Source organism: Etheostoma spectabile, chromosome 16 (genome assembly GCF_008692095.1).
Source record: "Etheostoma spectabile isolate EspeVRDwgs_2016 chromosome 16, UIUC_Espe_1.0, whole genome shotgun sequence".
In the NCBI taxonomy this organism is placed as follows: domain Eukaryota; kingdom Metazoa; phylum Chordata; class Actinopteri; order Perciformes; family Percidae; genus Etheostoma; species Etheostoma spectabile.
The window spans coordinates 980,238-1,006,900 of record NC_045748.1 but is presented as its reverse complement, the minus strand read 5'-3'; the positions used below and the strand labels follow the sequence as shown (position 1 = coordinate 1,006,900).

The 26,663-nt window shown below is 38.5% G+C and overlaps 1 protein-coding gene across 2 annotated transcripts in view; it reads right to left on the bottom strand.

Annotated features, from left to right (window-relative positions):
- Positions 1-26,663, bottom strand: part of si:ch211-196i2.1 (collagen alpha-1(I) chain) — a 168,410-nt gene that overhangs the window by 34,561 nt on the left and 107,186 nt on the right. For both annotated transcript variants that reach the window (XM_032540370.1, XM_032540369.1), the window contains exons 10-36: positions 22,459-22,497; positions 22,316-22,369; positions 22,154-22,207; positions 17,122-17,229; positions 16,950-17,003; positions 16,287-16,340; positions 16,087-16,131; positions 15,439-15,492; positions 14,646-14,690; positions 14,500-14,553; positions 14,055-14,099; positions 13,907-13,960; positions 13,743-13,787; positions 12,410-12,463; positions 11,704-11,748; positions 11,576-11,629; positions 9,763-9,870; positions 9,267-9,320; positions 8,518-8,571; positions 8,275-8,319; positions 8,022-8,075; positions 6,082-6,126; positions 5,056-5,109; positions 4,569-4,622; positions 4,286-4,339; positions 1,362-1,415; positions 982-1,035 (exon numbers count right to left, since the gene is read on the bottom strand). In XM_032540370.1, the coding sequence (XP_032396261.1) occupies positions 982-1,035; positions 1,362-1,415; positions 4,286-4,339; positions 4,569-4,622; positions 5,056-5,109; positions 6,082-6,126; positions 8,022-8,075; positions 8,275-8,319; positions 8,518-8,571; positions 9,267-9,320; positions 9,763-9,870; positions 11,576-11,629; positions 11,704-11,748; positions 12,410-12,463; positions 13,743-13,787; positions 13,907-13,960; positions 14,055-14,099; positions 14,500-14,553; positions 14,646-14,690; positions 15,439-15,492; positions 16,087-16,131; positions 16,287-16,340; positions 16,950-17,003; positions 17,122-17,229; positions 22,154-22,207; positions 22,316-22,369; positions 22,459-22,497 (1,488 nt within the window). The remainder of the gene's footprint in view (positions 1-981; positions 1,036-1,361; positions 1,416-4,285; positions 4,340-4,568; positions 4,623-5,055; positions 5,110-6,081; positions 6,127-8,021; positions 8,076-8,274; positions 8,320-8,517; positions 8,572-9,266; positions 9,321-9,762; positions 9,871-11,575; positions 11,630-11,703; positions 11,749-12,409; positions 12,464-13,742; positions 13,788-13,906; positions 13,961-14,054; positions 14,100-14,499; positions 14,554-14,645; positions 14,691-15,438; positions 15,493-16,086; positions 16,132-16,286; positions 16,341-16,949; positions 17,004-17,121; positions 17,230-22,153; positions 22,208-22,315; positions 22,370-22,458; positions 22,498-26,663) is intronic.

The following is a 26,663-nucleotide window of genomic DNA, read 5'->3' as shown; positions in this document are numbered from 1 at the left end:
GTGTTTTGAACTTTGGTTCGAGTAAAGTGGTTAACTTTTTGAAGTCAATCGAATCACATAGTTGTGTAGACATCCCAGTATTAATCCACATATTAACCCACGTTCCCTCCCGCTTTTGGTGCGTATTTACTAACCACCGATTAGGTGATCAGAAGCTGTTTCAATGGTAGGTGAAAAGTTTTGTTTAGAATCTTTTGGGGATATCTAGGTTACCGTTTAATGTTATCGCTTTCCCAGACCCTCCTCCAAAGCGTGCTTTAGGGGGGTCTGGCTATTCCACATTGCATTCGGGGATGGGAGGATGGCATTTCTTTAAACCAATCAGAATCGTCATAAACTCTGCACAAAGCTGCTGTTAAATATTCGAGTAAGAGAAAACTCAGATTGGACAGATAGTATAGCTAGCTGTCTCAATTTACCATCCAGAGATCTCATTAATCCACCAAATTTTAAATTTCAATACAAAGAAAGCGGAAAGAAACAGAAAATACATGCATCCGGGGGAATTTCCTGTGGCAGCATTTTGCATTTTGGGGTTGTTTTTTGTTGTGTACTGCATTTTCTATTGTGTCATTTTCATATGTTGTCTACTCCACTGCTAAACACTGCACAGTGAAAACGAGCTGTAACGTGTAGAGAACTGCTTTCTCATTGAGGTTGTCACCTGGCATTAGACTGCAGGGGACATTCTGGAGGACAGTTTATGAAGCAATGTATTTGTCCTTTACTCTGCCATTAGATTTGCCACCAGTGGCTCCAAAAAAAAAAAAAATCAATCAATGCGACCTGTTCACCTTCATCAATAGCCAGTCCCTGCACCGCCTTTATTTAACAAACCCTCCTTGGTGTGACCCCATCGTAGCTTCTGTCCTAATCATATCCTCTGAGCAATATTCTATCCCACTCTCATATACCCCCAATGGTTCCCATGGGTCAAAAGAAAGGAAATAAAAAGGAAAATAAAAAACTACAGACACTTACTGCAGGTCCTGGCTTCCCAACAGGTCCAGGTAAACCTCGTAAACCTGGCTCACCCTGGTGTGGAGAAAAATATGGAATTGTGTTATTTCTCAGCGTTAAAGGTGTGGATTTAGCTTCGAAATAGGTATTAACAGCACATTTAAAAAAAAGTCTGCACTCATCTACATTCACAAAAGAAAAGCCAGAATGTCAGAATGTCAATTTCTACGTTCTGATTAACAGAGAACTTTCCTTCTAAAAATAGCTTTTGACTCTCTGAGCTGCATCTTCGACTGGTCTCACATGTTTGAGATGCCTTTTTCTGGCCCTTTCTACAATCAACAATCACTTTTACAAGGCTTTTAGACTTGTGATAAGGAAGAGAGAAAAAAAGACCTTACCCTTTCTCCTGTAAACCCAGGAGGCCCACGCATGCCCACGTTTCCCTGGACACCCTGATAGCAGAAGGTACAACAGATGGAAGAATTTCATTTGTCCTCAGTTACGGTCACAAAGGCTCACCCAGCACCACAATACATTTGCCAGAATAATGTAGTAATTCATATTTATATCTGAATTGTATGGAAGATGTTTGACTTTTTGCGAACTTCATCAGGTATACCTTTCAAATATGGGCCATGACCCATTTTGCCCCCGGAACAGCCTGGATTCTTTGTCTCATTGATTCTACAAAAGCGCTGGAAACAATCCTTAGAGATTCGACACTATGTACTGTAGACATGATGGCATCACATAGTTGCAGATTTGTCGACTGCACATCTATGTTGTGCATCTCCCGTTCCACCACATTCCAAAGCTGCTCTATAGCAGTGGTTCTCCATCCTTTCTCACCATGTACCATTTCAGAAATTATTAGACTCTCCAAGGAACACCATTATGGCGCACATTAAATGAGAGTAGCAGCTACAGCTAGTTTACGCAGTTTACTTCTAAAAACACTATTTATTATTAAAAGCCACAGCCACACTGTATTTCCTCCCTCGGGCTCCCACTGAATCCAAATTGAGGTAACTCGGGTCATTTCTCCTTACCGTTTTGCATCGTTTGCGGCTAGCAGGTGCCATGGAGACTACACTGCCGCTGACTAAGGCTGAATCCCATTTCTCCGTCTTACCCCTACCCCTTGGCCCTTACCCCTACCCCTTGGCCCTTGAACCCAAGGGGTAAGTGGTAGGGGTGAAAACATACCCCTATGAAATGGGACACCACTTGGTGACATCACCATGCAGTATTGATCACAAACCTCCAAGATGCCGTATCTGTCTGTTGATTGTGTGGGTTTGGACAACAGTGTCATATGGATTTAAATATTTATATATTTTAGGTTCACTTTGGTAGTGCAGAGGCAGATGTTCTTATCGGTGTTGTACTTAGGTCTGTTTGCAATACATATGTGTATACACATGTATCATGTATACATACATACACACCCTGTATACATGGTGTATACATGCATATCTGTTTCAGTTATCACCGTTTTGAATGTCATTGATGTTCACAAAAACATTTTGTTGACAAAAATCTGTCTTTATTGGTGATAAATTGAACATAACCGGCAAAAACATTACATAAAATGATGTTACAGAACCATTGTCAACTATTAGAACCATAACTAACATGTCGCACACATAAAAAGGCTTCAAATGTGTAAAACTAAAAAATACAACCAAGACCACAAACAAACAAATTAACTACAGCTGTTCTGATATTTCAGACCAGTCTGATGCATGTTGGCCAGTAACCCCCCCCCCCTCACATATCATCAGTGTCCCGTATCAAAGCCAACAACAATAAGTGCATGAACAATGAACAGGAATTCATTACAAATGATTACAATAATACAGTACCAATACAATAATGAATGATTACAACATGAACACAGGATTTAGGAAACTTCTGCGTTTTCAGCCCCAAACTGGACCAGCTGCTGTGTCCTCCTGTGTGAGACAGGGCGTATATGGGAAGCACGTAGCGATGTATCGTAGACCGTTAATATTAATATATATATATATATAGCTATACAATCTATGCGATGTATACAGTCCATTCAAGGCAGAAATATGTGGGACTGTTCAACGTTAGCGATTAGCGTTAGCGTTAGCATTGCAAGCTAGCGATTTTTAAAAAGTTTCAGTTAGGAACATGGTTGCAAGTATACATGTACAGGACTGCATAGACCACAAAACAAGACTGTCGTAACTTTTTAATCAATTATTTAAGCCGAAAATACTTACATTTTTGTGTCTCTCTGGTCGACGGGCAGCCATTGATGCCTGTGTGTTTTCAAGTGAGGTCGCGTCCACACTAGGTTCCAAGGGCTATACAGTCCTTGGTCTATCCCCTACCCCTCGGTCCTAATAGGTATTGGGACAGCACTAGGTCCCGTGTGAACGCGCAAAAGCTAGGGGAAGGGGTAAGGGGAAGGAATGGGATTCAGCCTAAGTAGCGACTAGCACTTGGGCTTGTCCACTATAGTTTCAACAGGGCTGCTCAAAATCGGGCAGCAGAAATTGTGATTCATCAGTCCAGGAAACATTTTTCTACTCTTCTTCTATCCAGTGTAGGTGAGCTTGTGTTTCCTGTTCCCAGCTGATAGGAGTAAAACCCGGTGTGGTCTTCTGCAGCTGTAAGTCCTTTATTTACAAATGTAATTTCATTTTGTTAAATTTAAATGGGAATATTTCATCTAAACTATAGTGAAATTGAAAACAAGATTGACATAAAAAACATGATTTAATTTTTTTAAAGATATTAACAACAGCCTACCTTAGTTTATTAAAAGTGTTATTTTTTATTATTTTTAACTTAAATTGTTTTCGGTAAAAAGCCAAATTTGGTTTTCAAAACGTCTTAAAAAAAAAAACGTCTTAGAAAAACAGGGGGTTGTCTTTTAATAAGGGTTGTCTTGTATTAGATTAGATAGAGGTTATTAATCCCAAATGGGGAAATTTCCGTGTTATTATTGTATTTGGTCCAATACGCTATGTAGCTAGAGCTAGCAGAATGAAAAGAGGGATACACAGCTAATCTGGCTACTTCCAGCACATAACTTCCAGTGAAACCACAAGTTCATACTTTTACATTTATGTTTTAATTTATTTGATATGTGTTCATTTGTGAGCTTTAGAGGTGTAGGTAGGTGTACTTTTTTAACAGGTAAGAATCTGTAGAGTTTTAAAAGTATCTTAATGAGGAAAGGCACACTACATCCTTTTGGTGTGATGTATATTATTCCTAAGTTATGTGCTGTGCAAATGTAGATCAGGTGCATTCCTTGTATGTGCCCTGCTGAAGGATCACTTACATACATGCCTACTGGGCCCTGAGGTCCCTCCATGCCTGGCTTCCCTGTGAAACCCTGAGAAAACACACAAAACACATCTACATAACCCATAATGACAGAAACACACACACACACACACACACACACACACACACACACACACACACACCCACACCACACACCCACCACCCCCACACACCACACACCACACACACACACACACACACACACACACACACACACACACACACACACACACGTGTATGTAAAGAAGTTCATGGCGGCTCTGTGCCTGTGGCCTTACCTTGTCCCCTGTGGGTCCTGGTGATCCTGGAGGTCCTGGTTTCCCCGGTGGCCCCTAACAGATGAAAGCACTCTGTCACTAAAAATCCACAGTACCAATCAATACCATCTATTTATCTGTTTAGCCAATAAGATTCACAGGACTGCATAGATCAAGAGTACTTTCTTCTGGGGAGAAATGCTTGCTTGCCATCTAACTGGAAGATAGATAAGATGATTAATATCACCATGATGTTTGGGCTCAGCTTAATTTCTCAGAAGTTCTAAGTTGGAACAAACTTTGAACAAAACCATGTAAGCTTAAACATTTGTTTTGCAGGAAACTGCTGTCTTTCTTGAACTATATGCTTCAGAGAATCTGATCATTTTCACAACAAACTTCCTGCCTGGCTGCCCCTGTCTCTGAAAAAAACTCAGTTTCACTTTGTAGTTATCGTCTTCAGTCCTCTGTGTTTCAAATGTCACAACCACAGAATAATAAATCATACCGGTGAACCTGGTGGGCCATCTGCGCCTCTCTCTCCAGGAATTCCTTGAAAACCCTGAAAAAAGTCAGAAGTCATCAAACTAAAAAAATAAACTGCAAACTAAAAATAAAAGAAAATGCTACAAGGACACATACAATGCAGGATAAGATAAATTATAATCATAAGAGTTGCAGACCTGATCAAAAATATAAATGTGCAAATGTGAAACATAATTTCTAAATAACCAAACGTGCGCTGAGTTGTTCAATTATTTGTTTCAATGCGTTTATTTAGTATTTTACTGATAAATTAAATTTGCCATTTCATTTTTCTTGGTCATTTCATGAGGCTTCTCCCTACATGGATGAAGTATTGGCGATTAAGAGATTAATTTACAACTCTTTAACAGGTTACATTTGTCTTTCTTAACTAGAGAAATCAATAATGTGGTGATTGCTAATTTGGTAATACAAAACGCATTACTCAGCAGCTGTACAGCTACAGTAGTAAATCCAGTTTTCTCTGGACATCACAAGATATATGATCGGGAGATGTTTCTTTAAGGCTTTGGGCCATTTGGTATTATTGAAGGGGGATCTTAATGCAACAGCAGACAATATTTTATTAAATCTGGTGGAGACTATGTTGAAAATAAATGAAAATGAAACCAGACAAGTGAGGATTTCAGCAGATAATGCCTATGGTTTTGGAATAATACGTTTAGCAATCACATCGGTGCGCACACACACACACACACACACACACACACACACACACACACACACACACACACACACACACACACACACACACACACACACACACACACACACACACACACACACACACACACACACAGTATATATGGCAGTGTTTGTTTTGTTTGCCAGCTCATGAATCAATAAAGCCCTCCATATTAAATCCGGACTCTCTTGTAAATCTGTAATAATGTTTTTTTAATTCGGCTGAACGATGCAGCTTGGGGGGAGCCAAAAAAGCCAAGCTGGAGGGACGATGTCGGGAACTGAATGCTGAGGTCATGCTTACCATTGGCCCTCTACTGCCAGTGCTGCCAGCTGCACCTGAGGGGCCCTGCAACAGAGAGAGAGACAGAGAAAATACCAACAATGCAGCAGAGTACACATAGTAAATATCATCAATTTAATGAATTAAATTATACACTAAGGGAATTAATCTCCCTTTTATCAAGCAATGTCATCCTAAAGTGATAGCTGAGAAGGTTAATGCCACCCTTATATCTGCTCATTAAATATGAGGCTACAAGATGAAGATTATGTTATTATTAAAAAAATGTTGTAAAATGGTTACGTTAAGGCAAAAAAAAACACTTTGTTAAGGTAAGGGAAATAATGTGGTTGTGGCAATAGTAATTTAAAGTGTAAACAATCATGTCCAGTCAGAGCTGATATCAACACACTGGTAATGAGGTCAGCGGTGCTCTGCTGCCCTCTTCTCATATACACTTTGTACGGCCGAGCAATATTGGGAAAATCAGATATCACGATATTCTTGACCAAATACATTGATATCGCTATTGTAAGGTCGACAATTGGTGCTTTTACAAAATATTGAAAAATAAAATCATCAATAATGTGGTTCAGTTTCAAGTAAAATTATAAAGAAAAAATAAACAACTTTTTCCCAACTAACAACGCAATTGTATATCTCGATACATGATTTCACCACAATATAATTCCACCGAAAGACAATAAATTATCAAATTGAATTACCGCCCAGCCAAAACACTTCGTAGCATTCAAGCCTGGCGACAGCAAAGTGGCAGGTTCAAAAGATCTGCACGGGATCTATGTACCGGACTATTTCTTGGCTCTGATCTGGTAGCCTCAGGATGAAGACTCCAGCATAGAGTCACTGCTCCTGGCTGAAAGACCAGCCAGCACATACCCCCATCCCTTCAACCACTACACTGGCTTTATACAGAGATATGACGAGCTGTGATGTTTATTAGTGAGCTGTAGGGCTGGTAGGGGGATTCTGTTGCTTTTAGACAGAGCCAAGCCAGCTTTTTCACCTCTGATTAACCTCTGTCTTCATGCTAAGCTAAGCTAACTGTCTCCTGGCTATGGCTTCATATTTACCAGACATAGAGTGATAGATCTTGTCAGCTAACCCTTAGACAAGAACGGGACTAGGCATATTTGCCCAAAAGTAAAATCAATTTCAATCAAACTTTTTTCAAAATGGAGTCACCCAAATTTTGGGCTGCAAATAACAAATGTTTGTGTTCCCCATGACTATGCTGATTTTTACCAAGTATCAAAAACACTACAAATATACTTTTTTATCAATCTTCAAATCAGTTAATCAGAAATACTTTATTTTATTTAATTAATCAAACTAATTGTTAATTATGAAGATGGAAACATTTTGCAAAGTATCCCTCTATTTGAAATAAATCCACAGTCCAGATAAGTGCTCTCTTTCAATAATGGATGAAACACAGCGATGAATAAATGAGACAGAGATAGAGCATGAACTCTGCAACTTACTGTGGAACTCAACATGTACAAAGACTGCCTCCTGCTGGCTAAACCAACAATTCCAACATAAGAGTTCCCTCAACTCAACTTAAGAGTGAGTTTTGACGGTTTGAGGGCATTTCTTTCTTGGCAGTCTGTCCAGTATGTCACTTCTTTAAGCTTGCATCCAACAACCAGAACATCTTGCACTCAGAGTAGTATTTTACTTCTCTTTAAAGAAGTAACATGTGTGAGGATGTCTTCCCTCTATACTCATCAAAAGTTATAGCTCTGTACCACCTAAAAGACACAAACCTGCAACTAAAGCCAAAACGGCTAATGAGATGTGTGAAATAAGTCAACATAATAATAATAAAATAATAATTATCAGAATATGAAATGCTTGTACAGTATGTGGCAGGAAGTACAAGACAAACAGACAACATTTAAAGGTGATGGGATTGAAATATGATAGAGAATGGGAACCTGTGTACCAGGCTTTCCTTCTGCTCCCTCTGGTCCAGGTGACCCGGGCAAACCCTGTGAGGGATCAACCGAAAACACACACAGACACACACAATCAATTAACAATAAGACCTTACCCCTCCTAAGACCTTGTATTTGTAATACCAATAATGTGAATTGTTAAAAAGACCTGCATTTTGAACATATGGCCAGAGTTATAAAGAATTCAGGGTTGACTACATTTGAAATTATTTCTGACAGGCTTTAAGTTTACCGATGGACCCGGTTGGCCAGTTTGGCCCCTCTGTCCAGGCCGGCCCTGGAGCAAAGTAAAGAGAGAAGGCGGCATCAATATCAAATAACTAGCAGAATACAAAGCGACTCACACAACAGAAACCTAAAGCCTTGCTATTTGTCAGGAAAACAAAAATGGACTGAAGCATTTGTATGCCAGGTCTAATTTAGAAATATTATTTGTATTGTGTTGTATACATCAAATATTTAGAATGTGTAATACCTTGTTCCCTCTGGGTCCTGGTTTGCCGTTGCATCCATCTGGTCCCCTGTTTCCCTTCAAAGATGTTCAGATATTACTGACTTTGACTGAGCAGCAATATCTACAAAACTGCCTTCATTTGTTTTACTTTCGATGTTGTCCTGATTTTTACACTTTATAAAACTGAGTGAAATTATGTTGAAAGCAGAAATTACATAATTAATTTATGTTACATATTTCAAATGTAACTAAATGTACAAACATGATTACTGTGAGGCAGAGTTTTAGTTATCCTTGTTTCCAAAAAAAGCTTAATATTCAGATTTACTTATAACTAGGACATTTTCTTACCCTCAGTTAAGTCACCTTTGCAGATAGACACATTTGCTACATACATAATGCCATTGATATAAAGTGTCACTGACGCTACGCTCCTCCTGAAGCCAGAAAAGGTGAAAAATCCCACTGGATTTTTTTTAAAAGGGAATAATTTTATATCCCTATTTACTTAATTTTAGACTTAAACATGGCAGAGATCTAGAACCCCTCAGAACGGATAACACATCACTAAATATTGCTGACCAAGTGCAGTATCGGGAGTGTGTTAAATTCTTGTTATTGCAGTCGAAAGTTATTGATTCACATCACAATATTGGATTGTTAAATTCACATGCAGGAAGCCAGTGGAGGCTCTAATGTTTCACAGTTAAATCTGACGTGTGGAACAACATATGAAGTCATCTGACATTTTGTGGTGTTCAGACACTGACCTTTAACCCGCTGCTGCCCTGTTTTCCCTGAGGACCAGTTTCTCCATTTGTGCCCTGTATGAAGAAATATAAAGTCAGTCAAGCTTATCTCCTTCACCAGGCTGCTTCTTTCTCTCACCTGAACGTTTGTGTAATATGCAGAAAATATTATGCTACATTGTGTGTTAATCATCTGGCTATGACGTTTTATTTGTTTTTCATAAAAAAATAAAACAAGTGGCATGTTATGTGTTTAAACGCCACCATCTTATATTAGTTTATATAAAGTAGACTTAAAAAATACTGATTTATTTCAGGACAAATCATATTTTGTAGGAAAACATTTTTAATTAGCATTTTAAGCTTGACCTTTTAACTGTCTATTAAGGGTCAAAAGGTCATTCTTGACCTGAGGATTCATGTATTTATTTATCAGAAAACATTCATTCTACACAGTTACTGATGTATATCAGTTACAAAAAAGAAAAGAAACGGTTAACAGTGCTCTCCACTGTACCTCAGTGCCTTTGGGGCCAGGCCGGCCCTCGGTGCCTGCAAAACCTGGGAAGCCGGTGGGGCCCCTCTGTCCCTGAGGACCCCTAATACCTGCTGCCCCCAGAATACCCTGAGATAAAAACAAAACAGAACATTTTCTTACTATGAAAAGACAGATATATGTCTTTTATATGTATATATATATATATATATATATATATAAATATATATAAAACTTTTCTATGTTTCTGAAACTGTATACTTTTTAATCTAATGAGTCATAGTTTTTATTAATGCCTTTGCCCGGTTCCAATTTTTCCCGTAAAGTCACAAAATGATTTACAGCAGGTAGACAGTAACACATTCTGACGGGTCACAGATTCTTTGTAACAACATTGTATACTAATTTTATTTTAGAAGTCATCGGTTGTAGTTAAGGCTGATACTGGGGCAGGCCCATCTCCAAAAATAAGGAAATTAAACGAAGAACAACTAAAAGCTAAAAGCGTAAGTGAAAGACAACGGGCGAAAATGAGTCACACTCGGTCAGGCTTTCAACAGGACTGTAAATGTTTCAAAAACGTCCCAGAATTGGCCCTCAAGTATATAATATCTCTACTTCATTCATAAAATAACTTTACAATGTGCTATATTATTCTGTTTCATTCATGAAATGACTTTACAATGCGCTATAATAATCTGTAAAATAATATGCTTGTTTGCTTTCTTGGAGTCTTATTGTCACTGTGAGGTTTCCAGGCAACCAGCAGAGGCTCTAGGAAGAGAATGTGCCCTGTCAAGAAATAGTCCTGCACATTACCACAGTGAAACCACTTTGCATTATGCAAAAACCACTCCTATGAACAAAATTGTGGTTAAGACCTGTCACTCACACCATGTACAGTCACGCACAAACAGTCTGCCTTTCTCCTTTGGGCAAAAACACTAATTTGACCTGAAATCATGATGCCTTAATCTCAATAAATTTAGTAAGTAAATAAATTTAAATATGATATGAATATAACTAAACTAAAGACAAACTTGGATGAAAAATCCTTATTTGGTTCTCCACATAATTATCATGATGGCTTGCCAATTTTCTGAGAAGGTTGTATATATTTTGACAGTTTCTGTCAGTTTCTTCTTCTTTAAGCAGCTCTTTGTTTAGTATTATCTTTTGCACCCAACAGTGTAACTTTACCTACAGTTGGCTATAATAGCATTGCATTTGATGCCAACACTTCTCACACTGGTCACTTCCTTTCAAAATATGTTTTTAGGAGCTCACCTAATGTCAAACCATTCCCTTGTTATGTCTGTAACAGCAGCACTACTTTGATCAAACATTGCTGACAGCTGTTTTATGAATATTTTCTAATTTTTTCAGGTTCTCTGGTATAAGTTCTGACACTGCAGTTTGTTCAGATAAGATACATTTGTGAATCCGACTTGTCATACAAACAAACCTCACAGAAAAAAGGAAGAGAGGGTTGGAGTAAGTAAGAATGGTTTGGATTATGTACAGATTAAACAAACCAAACATGTTACATGTAACTAGTGAGCTTTAGAGATGCTGGTGGGAGAGTTAATAAGTTTTGGACAGATACATGCCTAGTTGTTTGACCCTATTTGCAGTTATTGTGCTAAGCTACCAGCCACTCACTAGCTACATACAGTAATATCCATACAGATATTAGATAGGTATCGATCTTCTCATGTAGCTCTCGAAAAGAAAGCAAATAACCATATATCAAAATCGTTCAGCTATTCCTTTAAGTACACTGTATTATTCTCTTTGAGTGTTATTGAGTGAACAGGAAGTTGCTGGCTCCTACTTTGTCGCCTTTAGGTCCTGGATCCCCCTTGTCCCCATCTGGTCCCCTGTTACCCTGTGAAGAAGAAAATGGTCAAACCTAATAATGTTTCTAGTAAATATTTTTGTACATCTATAATGAGCACCTACCGTCAGCCCGGGAAAACCAATAGGACCCTGTCTCCCTGCAGCCCCCTGTATATAAACACAAAAAGGATGATGATGATGATGGAGATTCAGAAGCAAATTTTTCAAAGTGCAGACAATTGAAAGGATCACATCTACAGTGGCTTGCATAAGTTTTAGCACACCCATGCTGCAGTTAATTAAAAAGAAGAATACAAAAAAACATCTTTTGGAAATTGGTCTTAATGCCTTAATTAAAAAAAATAGGAAAATCCAACCTTTTACGGACACCAATTTTCTTTGTAAAAGTGAATAAGTATACACATCCCAATGTTAAATTCTCATAGAAGCAGGCAGAGCATTTCTCAATGCAAATCAGGATGCCTAGTATCCTGGATCAATGAAATAGCTGGCCTTTAAAAATTAAAATCTGCCTGTCTCTATGGGAATTTAACATAGGGGTGTACATAGGGAATACAAATGAAATCTGTGGAATTAGTTGCACTACAGTAAACAGAGAATTTGATTTCACTTCATTCTTACATGAGTGTCAGCACCATGTCCCGATCCACTGAGACACTCCAACCAGTAGAGGGCAGTGTGAGGCTGCAGCACACTGCCTAGCACTGCTTACCTACATCTAGTCTGTTCAGACAATGTGTGTTCCTTTTGTACAATACTGTAATAAGATGATGTAATACCCTGGTGGAACAGTCTAAGAGCAACTCACCGTGGGCCCCTCAAAGCCGGGATCCCCTCGGGCACCTAGGGGCCCCACAGGCCCCTGATGTGAACAAAAAGAAAAGAAACAAGGCAGAGGTCAACAGACAAATACAATACTGTGTTTTATGTAGATGGTCAGACTTACACTATCAGCTATCTTTACATTTCATTTTCATTACTTTGGATCTGCACATTAACCATATCTGTAGAATATACATAATCCTGATCATGTTCCTTTCCGAAGCAGACACAATACATACAAAACATGCAAAATTTCAAGCCACCTCACCCTACTTATTGTTATTAACCATTAAAACGTTGGCGACAAAATGAACGAATTAACTAAAATAGCAATCACGATTTAAATTAAGATTAGCATGAAATGTATGTTGAGGATTAATTTAACTCTATTTCCACTTCACATTTTTCCCTGAGTCATGCATGTAAAAAAAAACACCTGATTTTAATTCCGCTTCTTCACAACTGAAACTAGAGTGGCCAATGGTTCATTCACATGCTCCTCAAATGGTCCAGATTCCTGCACTGGCTAGTTGTTCTTCCGCTTTCAGTGTGTTCATTAGCTTTAAGGCTGTGGCGCTTTATTTTTGGCGTCATTGGACAGAAGTTCCATAATAATCTTTCAGCATATTGTCATTCAAGTGGTCTGAGAGAAAACTAGACTTCTGCCCCTGCTATAAAATCGAGATGTGACAGGAGACTTTGGTGAATCCCAGGTCACTTCAGAGAGAGAGAGAGAGAGAGAGAGAGAGAGAGAGAGAGAGAGAGAGAGAGAGAGAGAGAGAGAGAGAGAGAGAGAGAGAGAGAGAGAGCGCTCCTGTTGGCTATTCTACACATTGCGTAGTGCGACAAAGAGGGGAGAGGGAGAGCTGCAGGAAGAGGTTTCACTCTACTAACAATTCTGCCAATTTTTGCTTCTACCCACTACAGCTTCAACTCATATTGTGGAAACATGGATAGACAAAGAAGATGTTTTATTTCCCAGGATTTTATTTCTTAATTTCTCAGTCTAAACATCTGGTTAATAGCTGTTCCAGTATTTGAGTGACAATGAAGAGCAAAAGAACTGCTTCAGGTGACCTATGAAATCAACCTAAACCAACCAACAAATGGACAAACTGTGCTGAAAACATGAGATCCTTAGCAGAGCAGACTAAAAAGGCTAAACCTGAACACTTCACACTAGAGGTTCTGGTATGACTTATGTGTGCAGCTATGTTTTACGTTGGATTTAAAGATCCTTTTTGTTTATTGGAGGTTTGGTTTAGCAAACGAAAGAAGAAAAAATGGAAACAAAATGACCTTGATGAGAACAAACTTACAGGATCTCCTTTAGGTCCAGTAGCACCAATCTGTCCTGGATGTCCCTGTTAGGATGATCACATTGATTTGAACCTCCTGCACTTTACTGGCTGCAAAGTGAATGAAGCAGGAGCCCAACAAGTCAAAATTCGACATTAACAGTCTTGCCCTGAACTCTACTCACTTGGGGTCCTCTGAGTCCTGGAGGTCCCATCTGTCCCTCTAAACCTGGAGGCCCCTAGTCAAAAGAAAAAGAAGGTGCCAAACAGTCTCTAAACAAGCCCGGCAAGTTGAATCACTGTAGCATGTATAGAACCAAACGAAATGTATACCAGCGGGCCTTTGGGACCAACACTGCCAGCAGGTCCCATGTCTCCCTGAAAGAAACAATAAACAATTTATACACAAAAGAAGTAACCTGCAAACTAAGACACTCTGTTTGAGGTCTATAACACTTTCCAGGCATGAAGTATGAAATCAATCAAATTACATTTGCTTCTTTTCATTTTACACATATGTTCCAGTCTTCAGAAAGCAATGCTACATTGATCGTTGCATTGGTTTCAGCTTCTGCAATGGAAGAATATCTTTGGGGCTTTTGGAGTGTTGTTTGGACAAAACAAGCTATTTGAGGATGGTACCTTTGGAGGTGGACAATTGTCACTGTAAAATGTAACAGTCAAACAAATACTCAATTACCTGAACAATCTAAGAAATCATTACTTGCGTTCCAAGGAGAAAACCACCTTTACCATTATTACTAGGTTGTAATCTTACCCTTGAGCCATTTACTCCTTGAGCGCCAACTCTTCCTGTGATACCTGCTGGGCCCTGTGACACACACACACGCACACACGGATCATACATGTATTCATAATTAACCCTAATAGACAAATATTTTGTCATCAAAAACGTCTGCTCACCGTGGGCCCTGGCAGACCAGGAGGGCCGTCCAGTCCCCTCTCCCCCTGGTGAGAACAGGTTCATAGCAGCATGAGTGATGTTTTATACACTGTCCATTGGTTCAGAATCTCTCACAATGAATACAACTATAAAAAGGAATAATTTCCCCCAAATAATAATGATAATCAGGCATTAACCACTCATGCCAAATTTGGTTTATTAACTATACTGAAGTTTGTATTAAAGCCAAACACAGCCAGAAGGCAGCTAGTCATTCTCAACCTTCATTCACATCACTGAGAGTTGATGTTGCTGCAAAAATGCACAAGATTTTTGCCACCTCCTGCTCAAAGCATGCTGTAAAACGGTGAGAAAATGGATGAATAGATGAAAGCCTAACATTTCTCAAAATTGCTCCTGCTGAAAAATGTATAATTTGGCCACCAAAGGATGACACTGTGGTTTCAAACCAGTTTTCTTCAGTTCCCTTAAAGGGGTTTTCAAAACAAGCAGTTTGAAAGAAGAAATCCTGAACCAGAAAAAGAAGACAAGCTGAATAGTTTGGAATGGGGCTGTTTGGTAGAAACGTCACTTCAGTTGCTGTGGAAATGTCTATTTCATGATTGAATTTCATTTTTATTTTTTGTTGAACTAAGCTTTTATATGTCAGTAACACCACATGGGAACATGGTGAAGCAGTGGTGAACCAGTCAGAAAGGCATAATGACAACATTCACTTACAAATGCAGCATTCACAATAGGGCAAAGTAAAAAAAACAAAGAGCAGGTATAGTCGGACAGCACATCACTCACATCAGGCCCGTAGGGCCCCTCTGGCCCTTGGCCACCCCGGTTCCCCTGAGGCCCCTGCAGAGAAGATTAAAGTATTCAATGTCAACTTTACAACAACATATTAAAATACATGTATTCAAAGGTAGGATTAATCCAACTGATTATGTCCTGCTGGCCGGAGTGTCTGTGTTAATACTATGAGGCAGAGTTTCTGATTTAATGCCAAGTAGAATCAAAGTAAATCCGAGAATAGACCGGAGTCAGCGCCTTGCTGCCTGGAACTCCAAGTTCAAAGGGGGACTGGATTAGGGATTAAAAAAGATTCAGAAGCGCATGTCTTTCTTTTCCCAAAAGCTGATTGATTGTTTTTGTTCTTATTTTACACCAGTTGCATGTGTAAGAAATGTGTTCAACAAGGACAGCTGTTACGTTATTCTTGTTGTTTTTAATTGATTCTGTAATGGGCTCGCACCTTGTCCAACACATTGTACACAAAATGTTCCTAATGTATAAGCAGCTTAACGTCACAGAGAAATGAGAAATGTGCCTGGTTTATGAATCATCACTTTCTTTCCAAGTGTTAAGAATATAATGTAAAATCCCTGCAGAAATTCCTGGTTTGCTGCACTTATAGAAAGGAACTAAACAGGAAGGGTACAAGAAACTCACTGGTGGTCCGACGGGACCAGGTGGGCCCAGTAAACCAGTAGAGCCCTAAACAAAGAAAAAAAGAAAAAAACAGTCCAAAATCGTTACACTGTGTCTTTTCGTTAAAAAAAGGCAGTACGGTCTCTCTGTTTAAAAACAACCCAATGAATTTCTATTTACATATTTAGGATGAATGATAAATAAATTGCACCAATGAGTACCTTCTCACCAGGTTCACCAGTTTCTCCTCTTGGTCCCTTGGGGCCTATGAGACCCTGGAGAGGAAAAGAAACCAAATAGTATCTACAGTGTAACAATCATTGTTAGCTTGCTTCAGCCTGCAAACATGAGCGTCAATCAATTTCACATAAGTGACAGGTTTCAGAATATGGAGAAAAGGTGTTATCCTACAAGGGCATTGTCAAATGTAGAGCTCTACTGTCCATTGTCATTGTATGGCTACAATGCTGACAAGATTTAACCTTTGAGAACTTTCCTTTGTTAAATGAAAAAAGGCTTTTATAGAAAAGTATTTTAATATTTCGCCAAGAAAGGTATGGAAATTAGTGTCATTTTGATATGGGTACCAAAACTTAGAACTGTTTTGATACTAGAATGAAAAATACTTCAAATGATAGCCGGGCCTTAGACCATTCAGCTGAAAACGAATACGAGTTAAACCTACCCATATGTAAAACTTACCAAAAAAAACGTTTATAGATGACAGTCCAAGTACTTTATGTTTAAAATATGGCAGAAAGATGAACTGTGGCTCAAACTGCATACAGTAGAACCCTTCATTCTACGCTCCAATTTCACAAACAGTAAATCTAGAATTACTGACTGGTTGTCCTATAAAGCAGCTGTGCCATATTATTCCTCACCTCATCACCTTTTTCCCCTTCGGACCCTCGTTCTCCTCTGTATCCCCACAGGCCCTGATGTCAACCAGAGACAAGATGGAAACATTTCAACAATCAAAACCACATCATTTACCAACTATAACACACTTATGCTGTACATGTACTGTGTAACTAGTGTGCAGAATGTGCTCACCTGTGTTCCCGGCTCACCAGGTGACCCGGGCTGACCATCTTCTCCATTTTCCCCGTCTCTCCCTGGGGCCCCGGCTCGTCCTGGAGGGCCCCGGAGACCCCGCTCGCCCTATCAGACAACATAAAGTATCACCACTGTTGATACTGAGTGCTTCCCTATCAAGCTGTTAGCGAATAGTTATGACATTGTTATGAGATGCTTTAACACAACAACGCAGAAATAAAATAACAAAACAAAACCATCACAACACTCTGCAGCTGTGCTGAGCTTTCACACTGGGAAAGCTTCATCATAAATGATAGCTTTGCACTGTGAACACACTGAACCTCTCCACCAATCAGTGGAGCCATTTATCACACAGACAGGTGTCTGAATCACTTGAATAACAACACCCTGTCAAGGGGACGGTGACCTGCCATAACTCTGCCTGCACACAGGTGGGAAACATGGACATATTCACAGGGAAAGGCTCCACCACCTGTACTGGCAGTGGACAGCGTTATACTCACAGCTGTGGAGACTGATGGATACGGTGATACACATGGCGTGACTGGCAAGACGACCAAGGTGATTTTTATTTTCCAAAAGCTCTGATTCAGATTTGTTAGACACAAGTGAAGCAGAACAATCAAGTGGAATGTTCACAAACAAGGTAAACAGTTTTATTGATCTTGAGTTCAATTTTATCACACTCCCAAACACAGGCCATAAATGTTTGTTTAGCCTCACTGCATTTAAAACAAAGGTATATTACTGTTGTATTATTTCAATTTAACAGGAGTTGTGTATGTCTGCATCAGCTAATTATATTGGAATAGCTTTAAATTAGAGTTTGTAATTCTTCTGTAATGCGTCACAAGTTTTCTTCCTTTCGTTTTCTGAAATGTCCTCTTTTAAATCCGCCCTCCATGTCTCAAGTCTAACTGTTGATGTTTCTCTAGAGCCAGATGCAAGCCAGTTATATAGATGAAATCAAACCCCTCTCATTGCAATTCTTTGATATAATTATTTCTAAGGGTGAGAGTGCCTGAATTCCGACTGACATTGCATAAAAGAAATAAAGTTCCTCACTTGGAGATATTAAAAATATATATTGCCACTGAGTTTTTTAACCTATATTTAATAACTACTGTAAGGTTATTTCACGTCATGCAATGCGCTCTTTTTCACAATCACCCTGCTACAGTCCCTTTTACATGCAACCAACAATCATTTTCATTAATCATTATTTGATTCACAATTAAGTCTATAAAATATATTAAAAGTGCTCAAGGTAATGTCTGTAATGTCTTTACAGTGATTGTTTTATCCTACCGACAAAACTTTTTTTCAATTTGCAGTGATATGAAACTACAAAAAGTAGCAAATACTAATATTTGAAAAATAAATAGTTTGGAAGTTTTGTTTAGCAAACGACTTCAACAGTTAATATAAATGGTTGTTGATTAATTGACTAAATTCCATCACTATACACACCCGGGAGATGCCGGTACAATTACAATCGAAATTTTTGGACCTGCCACAGAGCAGGTTCAGGGCATTGCTCAATAGCACCTCAGGGGGGTTGGGATTGATTGATTTATTTGATCAACAGGCCATTACAGTTTACATTAGATTATCTATTAATTCACAAGAATAAAAAGCAACAATTAGAGCATAGTTGTAAAACAAACACTTCCTCTGGCTTTCTTTGCTATTAGTCACATTGCAAACATTGAGATTTAGCTTGTGCTGTCCAGAGCCTGGACAAGGTTGCAAACAACTTGGCCTAGACTACACAGGCTCCACACAACCCAACAAATGATTACACATATTCAACGTGCGCACATCAGTACTGAAAGACAACAAGGTGACATCACTGACAAGATCACCTCTGCTTAATTAAGCAAAAATAGAAATGTGCTTTCATGTGGCCGTTTAGCTAAGTTGGTAGAGCAGGTGCACATGTACAGAGGTTTATTCCTACATGCAGAAGGTCCAGGGATTGAATCCAATCTGTGACGGTTTCCTGCTTGTCTTCCCCTTCCAACTACCTTTTCATGCCTGAGCTGTCCTATCATTAAAGAATGAAATGCTCGTGAAAAATAAAGAAATGTGCTTTCATTCATGGAGGCTGCACAGTGACTCAAACACAAACAGTATATCTACTGTATATTCTCTTCCACGCAAGGTCTAAATAGAGCAGACAACAAAGTCTGTTGCACTGTACACACCAGTGTTTCCAACTCTCCCAAACCACACTGTTTGGTCCTCCATGCCAGCTCATTACCAAGCTGAGACCTCACACAATATGGCAATAGGCTCTACACTGTGTGCAAAATTATTAGGAAAGTTGTGTTCCTGAGGATTTTTTGTATTGTAACAAATGCATTGCTCTCAGTCAACCAGAAATGTTAATAAACCTCAAATCAGAATATTTAACAAAGAAAAAGCGAGTTTTGGCTTTCTCAGGAGAATATCTGTGTGCAGAATTGTCATGCAACTAAATGAAAAACTAAAATGTTCCTATCTCACTTGTTTATTTTAATTTCTTACAGTAAGAAGAAAACTCAAAATGTACAAATAAACACTATTGACTTTCAAGAAATATTCATTGACCAATATGGCCACATTTCTTTTCAATAACAGTCATGAGCCTTCCATCCATGGAATCTGTTAGTTTCTTGATCCATTGATGATCAACTTTTTGTGCAGCTGCAACCACAGCCTCCCAAATGCTGTTCAAAGAGGTGTCTTCCTTCACTTTAAATCTCACGTTTAAGAAGGGCCCACAAGTTCTCAATGGGGTAAAGGTCTGGTGAGGAAGGGGGCCATGTCATTATTCGGTCATCTTTATGGCCTTTGCTGGCTAGCCACACAGTTAAGTACTTGGATGCATGTGATGGAGCATCGTCCTGCATAAAAATCATGGCCTTCTTTAAGGATGTAGACTTTTTTTCTGTACTACTGCTTGAAGAAAGTATCTTCTAAAAACTGGCAAAACTGGTTTTTGGGAGTTTATTTTAAGTCCATCTTCAACCCAAAAAGGTCCAACCAGCTCATCCTTAATAATAGCAGCCCATACCAGTACCCCGCCTCCACCTTGCTCACGTCTGACTCGAGTGGAACTCCGTGCCTCTTAGAGATCCAGCCACGGGCCCATCCATCTGGTCCATCAAAAGTCACACTCATTTCATCTGTCCATAAAACCTTCGAAAAATCTGTCTTTAGATATTTCTTGGCCCAGTCTTGACGTTTCAACTTATGAGTCTTGTTAAAGGAGAATTCCAGTCAATTTCAGTATGTAGCTCTGTTTGTAAATTTGGAGTCTGCTGTCAGTAGCAAAAAAAATGAAAACCATCGGTACTGCCTACACCGTATTATCCTCCTGCTAGATTTTGCACCCACCAGGGTTAATCAGGGCAAGTTTTATACATGTTTTAGCCTAAACATGTTCAAAATGTCATTGAAGTGCCTACCCATGTGAAGTGATTCCTTTCGAGTGATAACAACGAATTTGACTGCAGTAGATGTGACAGAAAGGCATGTTTTAACTAGTGTGGACTTTATCGGAAAACAGGAAATAAACAGAGGCACTGGCTGAATTAACAAAACTTTTATGCTTTTCTGTCACATCTACTGCAGTCAAATTCAGCAGTTTGTGTTCACTCGGAAAGAATAACTGCACATGGGTAGGCACTTGTAATAATATCTTGAGCTTGTTTAGAGGCTAAAAACACATCACGTCTTTTTTTCCCCGTCAAGTTTCTTGCAACCCTGTTGGCTATTTGCAACAAAACGTTTGATTGTTCTGTGATCACGTCTCAATATCTTTGCTACTTCAAGAGCCCTTTGAAAGGCATTTTTACAATTTTTGACTTTTCAGTCTGTTAAACCTCTTTTTTTGCCCATTTTGTCTGAGGTAAAGAAGCTGCCTAATAATTATGCACACCTTGATTTAGGGTGTTGATCTTTAGGCCACACCCTCCCTCATTAAACAAATACACATCACCTGATAATGCTTAAATCAATCTAGCATTTAAGTTTATATAGTTTGGAATTGGAAAATTTGCATGAAAATGACGATAAGGTCAAATTTCTCACTTGCCTAATAACTGTGCACACAGTGTAGGTTTCCATATGGCCACAGTGGACTTCTAGGATTGTTTCTGAGATGGATGTAACGCAACTGAATTTACCTTTACAAGTTGTCCACCCAAACAAATGAAGTCAAAGGTTTTTCAAATTTGATGTGATTAAATGACAAGAAAGGAGGTCTCAGTGAGAGAACTCCTGAAAGAACACAAGATTAATTCAACTAATTCAACTACAGCTCAGTATAATCAAATTTAGAAAAAAAAAAGTGGAACGACTTAAAGTTGGTAATAAAATTACTTTTGTTTATTCTTCCAGTATGAGAATGGTTACATCATATGGAGTTCCATGCATGAAGGTTTCCAAACACCCACTCCCTTTAACCACACTCACTCTGCCCCACCAGCTATTTTACACTTGATTAAACTCAACCGCCGGTGAATCTATTTTTACAAACTCATATTGTATGGGCAGGCATGGTTCCTACAGTATGACACCAAAAATATCTGATTTCATTAAGTGGAACTTAACATAAAATGATGCCCAAAATATCAACAGTATTTCCATTTGCAGTCATTGTACCACCATAAAACGAACGTGAATTTTTATTTTGACTTTGTAATTAACTGTAAGCATCATAACTTCAATGAAGGGTTCATGTTTACACAAGCTCAATAAAAATGTTAAGCAACTCAAACATTTAAGAGAAAAATTAAAAGCCATGGGAAAGAGAATGTATGTCTTTGGCCTGCCTTGATTGACAGGCCTTTCAGGCTATCACATTTAGCAGTATCTGTTCCCCCAGGCAGCAACCCGCTACCCAAAATTTACATTTTCTGAATCTACAAAGACAGATTTCTGGCAAATTTGCAGTTTGGAAGCATCTGAGAAAGCTATGAGACTAATTACACTGATAATGTTATTTTCTGGATAAGAAAATCAGGGTTTGGGTACTTACCATCTCTCCTGGCATCCCTGTTTGTCCTCGCTCCCCAGCATAACCAGGTGGTCCCTGAGAAAGATGAACAGAAAAAAAAAACATTTACCAATTCAGAATTACTCAACATAGACAGAATTCAGGTGCATCATTTGCATTTATAATTGTGAGTGGATCTACAACCTGTATGCCAGGCTTGCCCATCTCTCCAGGTGGCCCTGGAGGGCCTTCTACACTCTGAAAAAGAAACCAGCCTCTGGTCAACAGGAACTAACAGAACAACTAAATCCGAACAAGAAGGATATTAATTGTCAAAGCATACTTACAGGCCAACCAGCATGAAGTATCTGGTAGAAATTGGTTTGCTACAGGATAATGGAAACACACAGGATAAGTCACAGATCCAGGATCCAGAATAAACAGAAATAATTACATAAAAGCATGTAAAAAGAGTACATGGATGACCCCAATCCCCATCTTCTCCCAAACTTCAGTCTCTGTAGTTAATCTATCTTTGCTTACCCTCATTCAGAATGAATATAAGTATGTGAATAACCTCTGCAGGTTCTCCATTTAAAGTTCAAAGCACATACAGTAACAAATCGCCTTCACAAACTACTAACAGACTTATTTCTGTCCTTCAAAAACGGCGTTCTCCATCATGCTGACATACTAGTGAGTGTATTCTATAACATCCAGCTGCAGCCACTTCACAGAGATTAAACAGATGAGGACAGAGCATATGCTTGCACGCACTCTAACTAAAGGGTCAGAGGTTTTACAGATAGTGTGGGGATCATGCTGGTCTAGGTAAGATGGCTTAGCCTCGAAAAACATTTATGTTGGAAATACCTTTATTTATGTGAAGGAAATACAAAAGACAATTTTAAGTATAAAAATATTATATACACTGTGTATGTGTGTGTGTGTATATATATATATATACATACATATATATATACATACATATATATATATACACATATATATATATACTATGGCATGCCGTTTAGGAAATAATATATATATATATGAAGTTTATCCATCTGAATATATGGAATGAAAGTCTGAATATATGGAATGAACGTCTGAATATATGGATGAAAGTCTGAATATATGGAATGAAAGTCTGAATATGGAATGAAAGTCTGAATTAGGAATGAAGTCTGATATATTGGAATGGAAGTCTGAATATAGGGAATGAAAGTATGAATATATTGAATGAAAGTCTGAATATATGGAATGAAGCGAAATATGGATGAAACGTCTGAATATCTGGAATGAAAGTCTGAAATTATGGAATAAAGTCTGATATATGGAATAAAGTCTGAATATATGGAATGAGTCTGAATATATGGAATGAAAGTCTGAATATATGGAATAAAGTCTGAAATATGGAATGAAGTCTGAATATATGGAATGGAAGTCTGAATATGAATGAATGAATAGATGGAATGAAAGTCTGAAATATGGAATAAAGTCTGATATATGGAAGAGTCATGATATTATGAATGAAGTCTGAATATATGGAATGAAAGTTGGAAACATGACAGAAATGTCACCCAAAGGGATACCTTTCTGAAATCACTGGATTTACAAAATGGCATCGGCTGAATAGTCCAATACTTTGTTTAACTGCAGGGTTTTTTGCAACAACTGGTCATACTCCAAACGACACAAACAGTTTGGAAATTAGATAGCGTCAACTTGGGATCATATTTCCATTATTGCGACATTCTAGTGTTAAGCAATCCTTTCAACAAAACGTTGCCGAAAGAACATTATGCATCATTCTTGAAGGATTATGAGTCTTTTGGGAGATGTCGGCAGAAGGAACTTCAAACTGGAAGCTAATGGTGTGGCACTGGATACGGTTACCAGTATTTTGGCCCGTACTGCATTTGCCAGAGTGTTAATACTCTCTCATTGCTCAAAATAGGACACTAGATTCTAGCCGATTCACTCATAGCATCCACATTTGTTACATCCTGATTAATCAGCCACAACACAAGATGGCGCCAGCGCCGTATGAAGTCAGATCTTCAGCTTTCATTCCATATATCAGACTTCATCCATATTCAGACTTTTCATTCAATCATCATATATTCAGACTTATTCCATATATTGACTTTCATTCCATATATTCAGACTTCATTCAATATATTCAGACTTTATCCATATATTCAGACTTTCATTCCATATATTCGACTTTCATTCCATATATTCAGAAATTTCATTCCATATTTCAGAGTCATTCAATTTATCGACTTCTTCCATATATTCAGACTTTCATTCCATATATTCAGACTTTCATTCCATATATTCAGACTTTCATTCCATATATTCAGACTTCCATTCCAATATCAGACTTCCATTCATATATTCAGACTTCATCCATATACAGACTTCCATTCAATATATCAGACTTTCATTCCATATATTCAGATGGATAAAATTATCACTATAGATATATATTATTCCTAAACGGCATGCCATAATAACATATTATATATATATATATATACACACTATATAATTATATACATATATATACACTATATATACATATATATAACATAATATATATAAATATATAACACATATATATTATATCATATATATATATATATAATAATATATATATATATATATATATATATAATAAATAACGGAATATAAGGCAGTAAGAGGGTTTTACATCAGGGACCGGGTCGGATCCTAAAGTTGACCCCCAAGTTCTGCTTTTTGCTCTCCCCTATGGTTTGCATCAGGTATAAAAACAAACTGAACCAAACACAGAAAGTTGACTCAAACTATCTAGGGAGGTCCCGAGAATGTATGCCCAATGGGCTGTTTCACATTCATTTGAGAGCCATAGCAAAGCAACATGCTCACATATCTCAACAAGTTCAGTTAAATAGCATAAATCATTTATTTTGCACATTTGTAATGAATGAAATATGTTGTTCCTATACTATTATTTAACTGTATTTAATTCCATACTAATCTTTAAAAAATATTTGCAGCAATGTGGTTGGTCAAATATGTTTTTATTATATACGTAGTTGCTTGTTAAATCATAATATCTGACAGCTTAGTTGTTGGAAAGCACTTGACAGAGCCAGGCTACCAGCACTTCTGTATCCAGTCTGTGGGCCCTATTTTGCACCCGGCGCAGCGCGGCGCAAAGCCCAACAATCCAAATGAACCTGCGCCCATGGGCATGCTGGTCTAACAGGGCGGTGTGTTCAAGTGAATTGTTGCCGTATTCCTATCTTGAGGCAGAGGGAAGTGATCGCGCACTAACCAAAAAAACCCGGTCTAAAATCAATAACGCAGCATTCATTGTATTTAACAGCGAGTAATAAATATGCCTAGGCTCGTGGCACAGCGCACTAACACAATGCTTGTTACACACACACACACACACACACACACACCAACACACACCACACACACACACCACACACAACAACACACACAACACACACACACACACACACACACACACACACACACACACACACACACACACACACACACACACGCAAAGGAATAGAAATAAAAATATGACGGTGCAAATCTGCCATCATAATAGTGTAATAACCTGTTTTGTATTTGTTTCTCATTTTAAATATGTGAGTTATTAATAAGATGCACACCTTTTTTTGGTTTATGTCAAAGTGCCTTACATTTATTGAGACATATAAGTATTATTCTGTTCAGACAATTATTTGCAGTTAATAATATGTTAATAATGTTTCAAGGGTTTAGTACAGAGAAAAAAACAAAACCGTAATAATTGTTTAATTTAGAGATGACCTGTGAGAGTTTGATTTCCGGTTGGCCTAAGAAGAAGAAGAAGAAGAACGAACGAACGAACGAACGACATGAGGGGTAAAGAGAGAAACGTCAAGCAGAGAGTGGGAGTCCAACCACATAGCCTAGCTTGTCAATGTGTATTTTAAATACATGGGACTGTGAAGTGTTTTCCTGATTAAGCTACGCGCGTTAGTCGGCATTGTTACTGCCAGTCAAGTGTGGTTTTGTTGGACTTAAGCCGTTAGCTAGCTTGGCTATAGAATTGCGCTAGCCGCTATCTTAGCGAGACAAGAGAACCCACCAGCGTTGGAGAGTCGACGGCCGCATTCTTTGCCTGCATACACGGACCGGAGCGGAGGCTGGCTGGAAGAGGTTTTGGAGGCCGACGTGGAGGTGTTGCTACGAAGGGTTTGCTGTGAGTCAGAGGGTGGCCTGCTGCTCATCGCTTCTGTGTGGACTGAAACGGGTCTGAGAAGAGGACGCGGTAGGAACTGTTCTCATTCTACACACAAAATTGGAGATAGGCCTATTGTTGGCCTCGCTTTTCTTTTCTTCTCTTCATGAGCTCCAATTTTAAGCGCGCCAACGAAACTTAATGCAAGCTTGCTAAAAGAACAAACTAAGCCAAAGAGTACACTCAGGTTGAAATTATTAAAGACCAAACGGTCTGGGTTTATTATTTTATTTTTATATTGGGGATGTCTCTGTA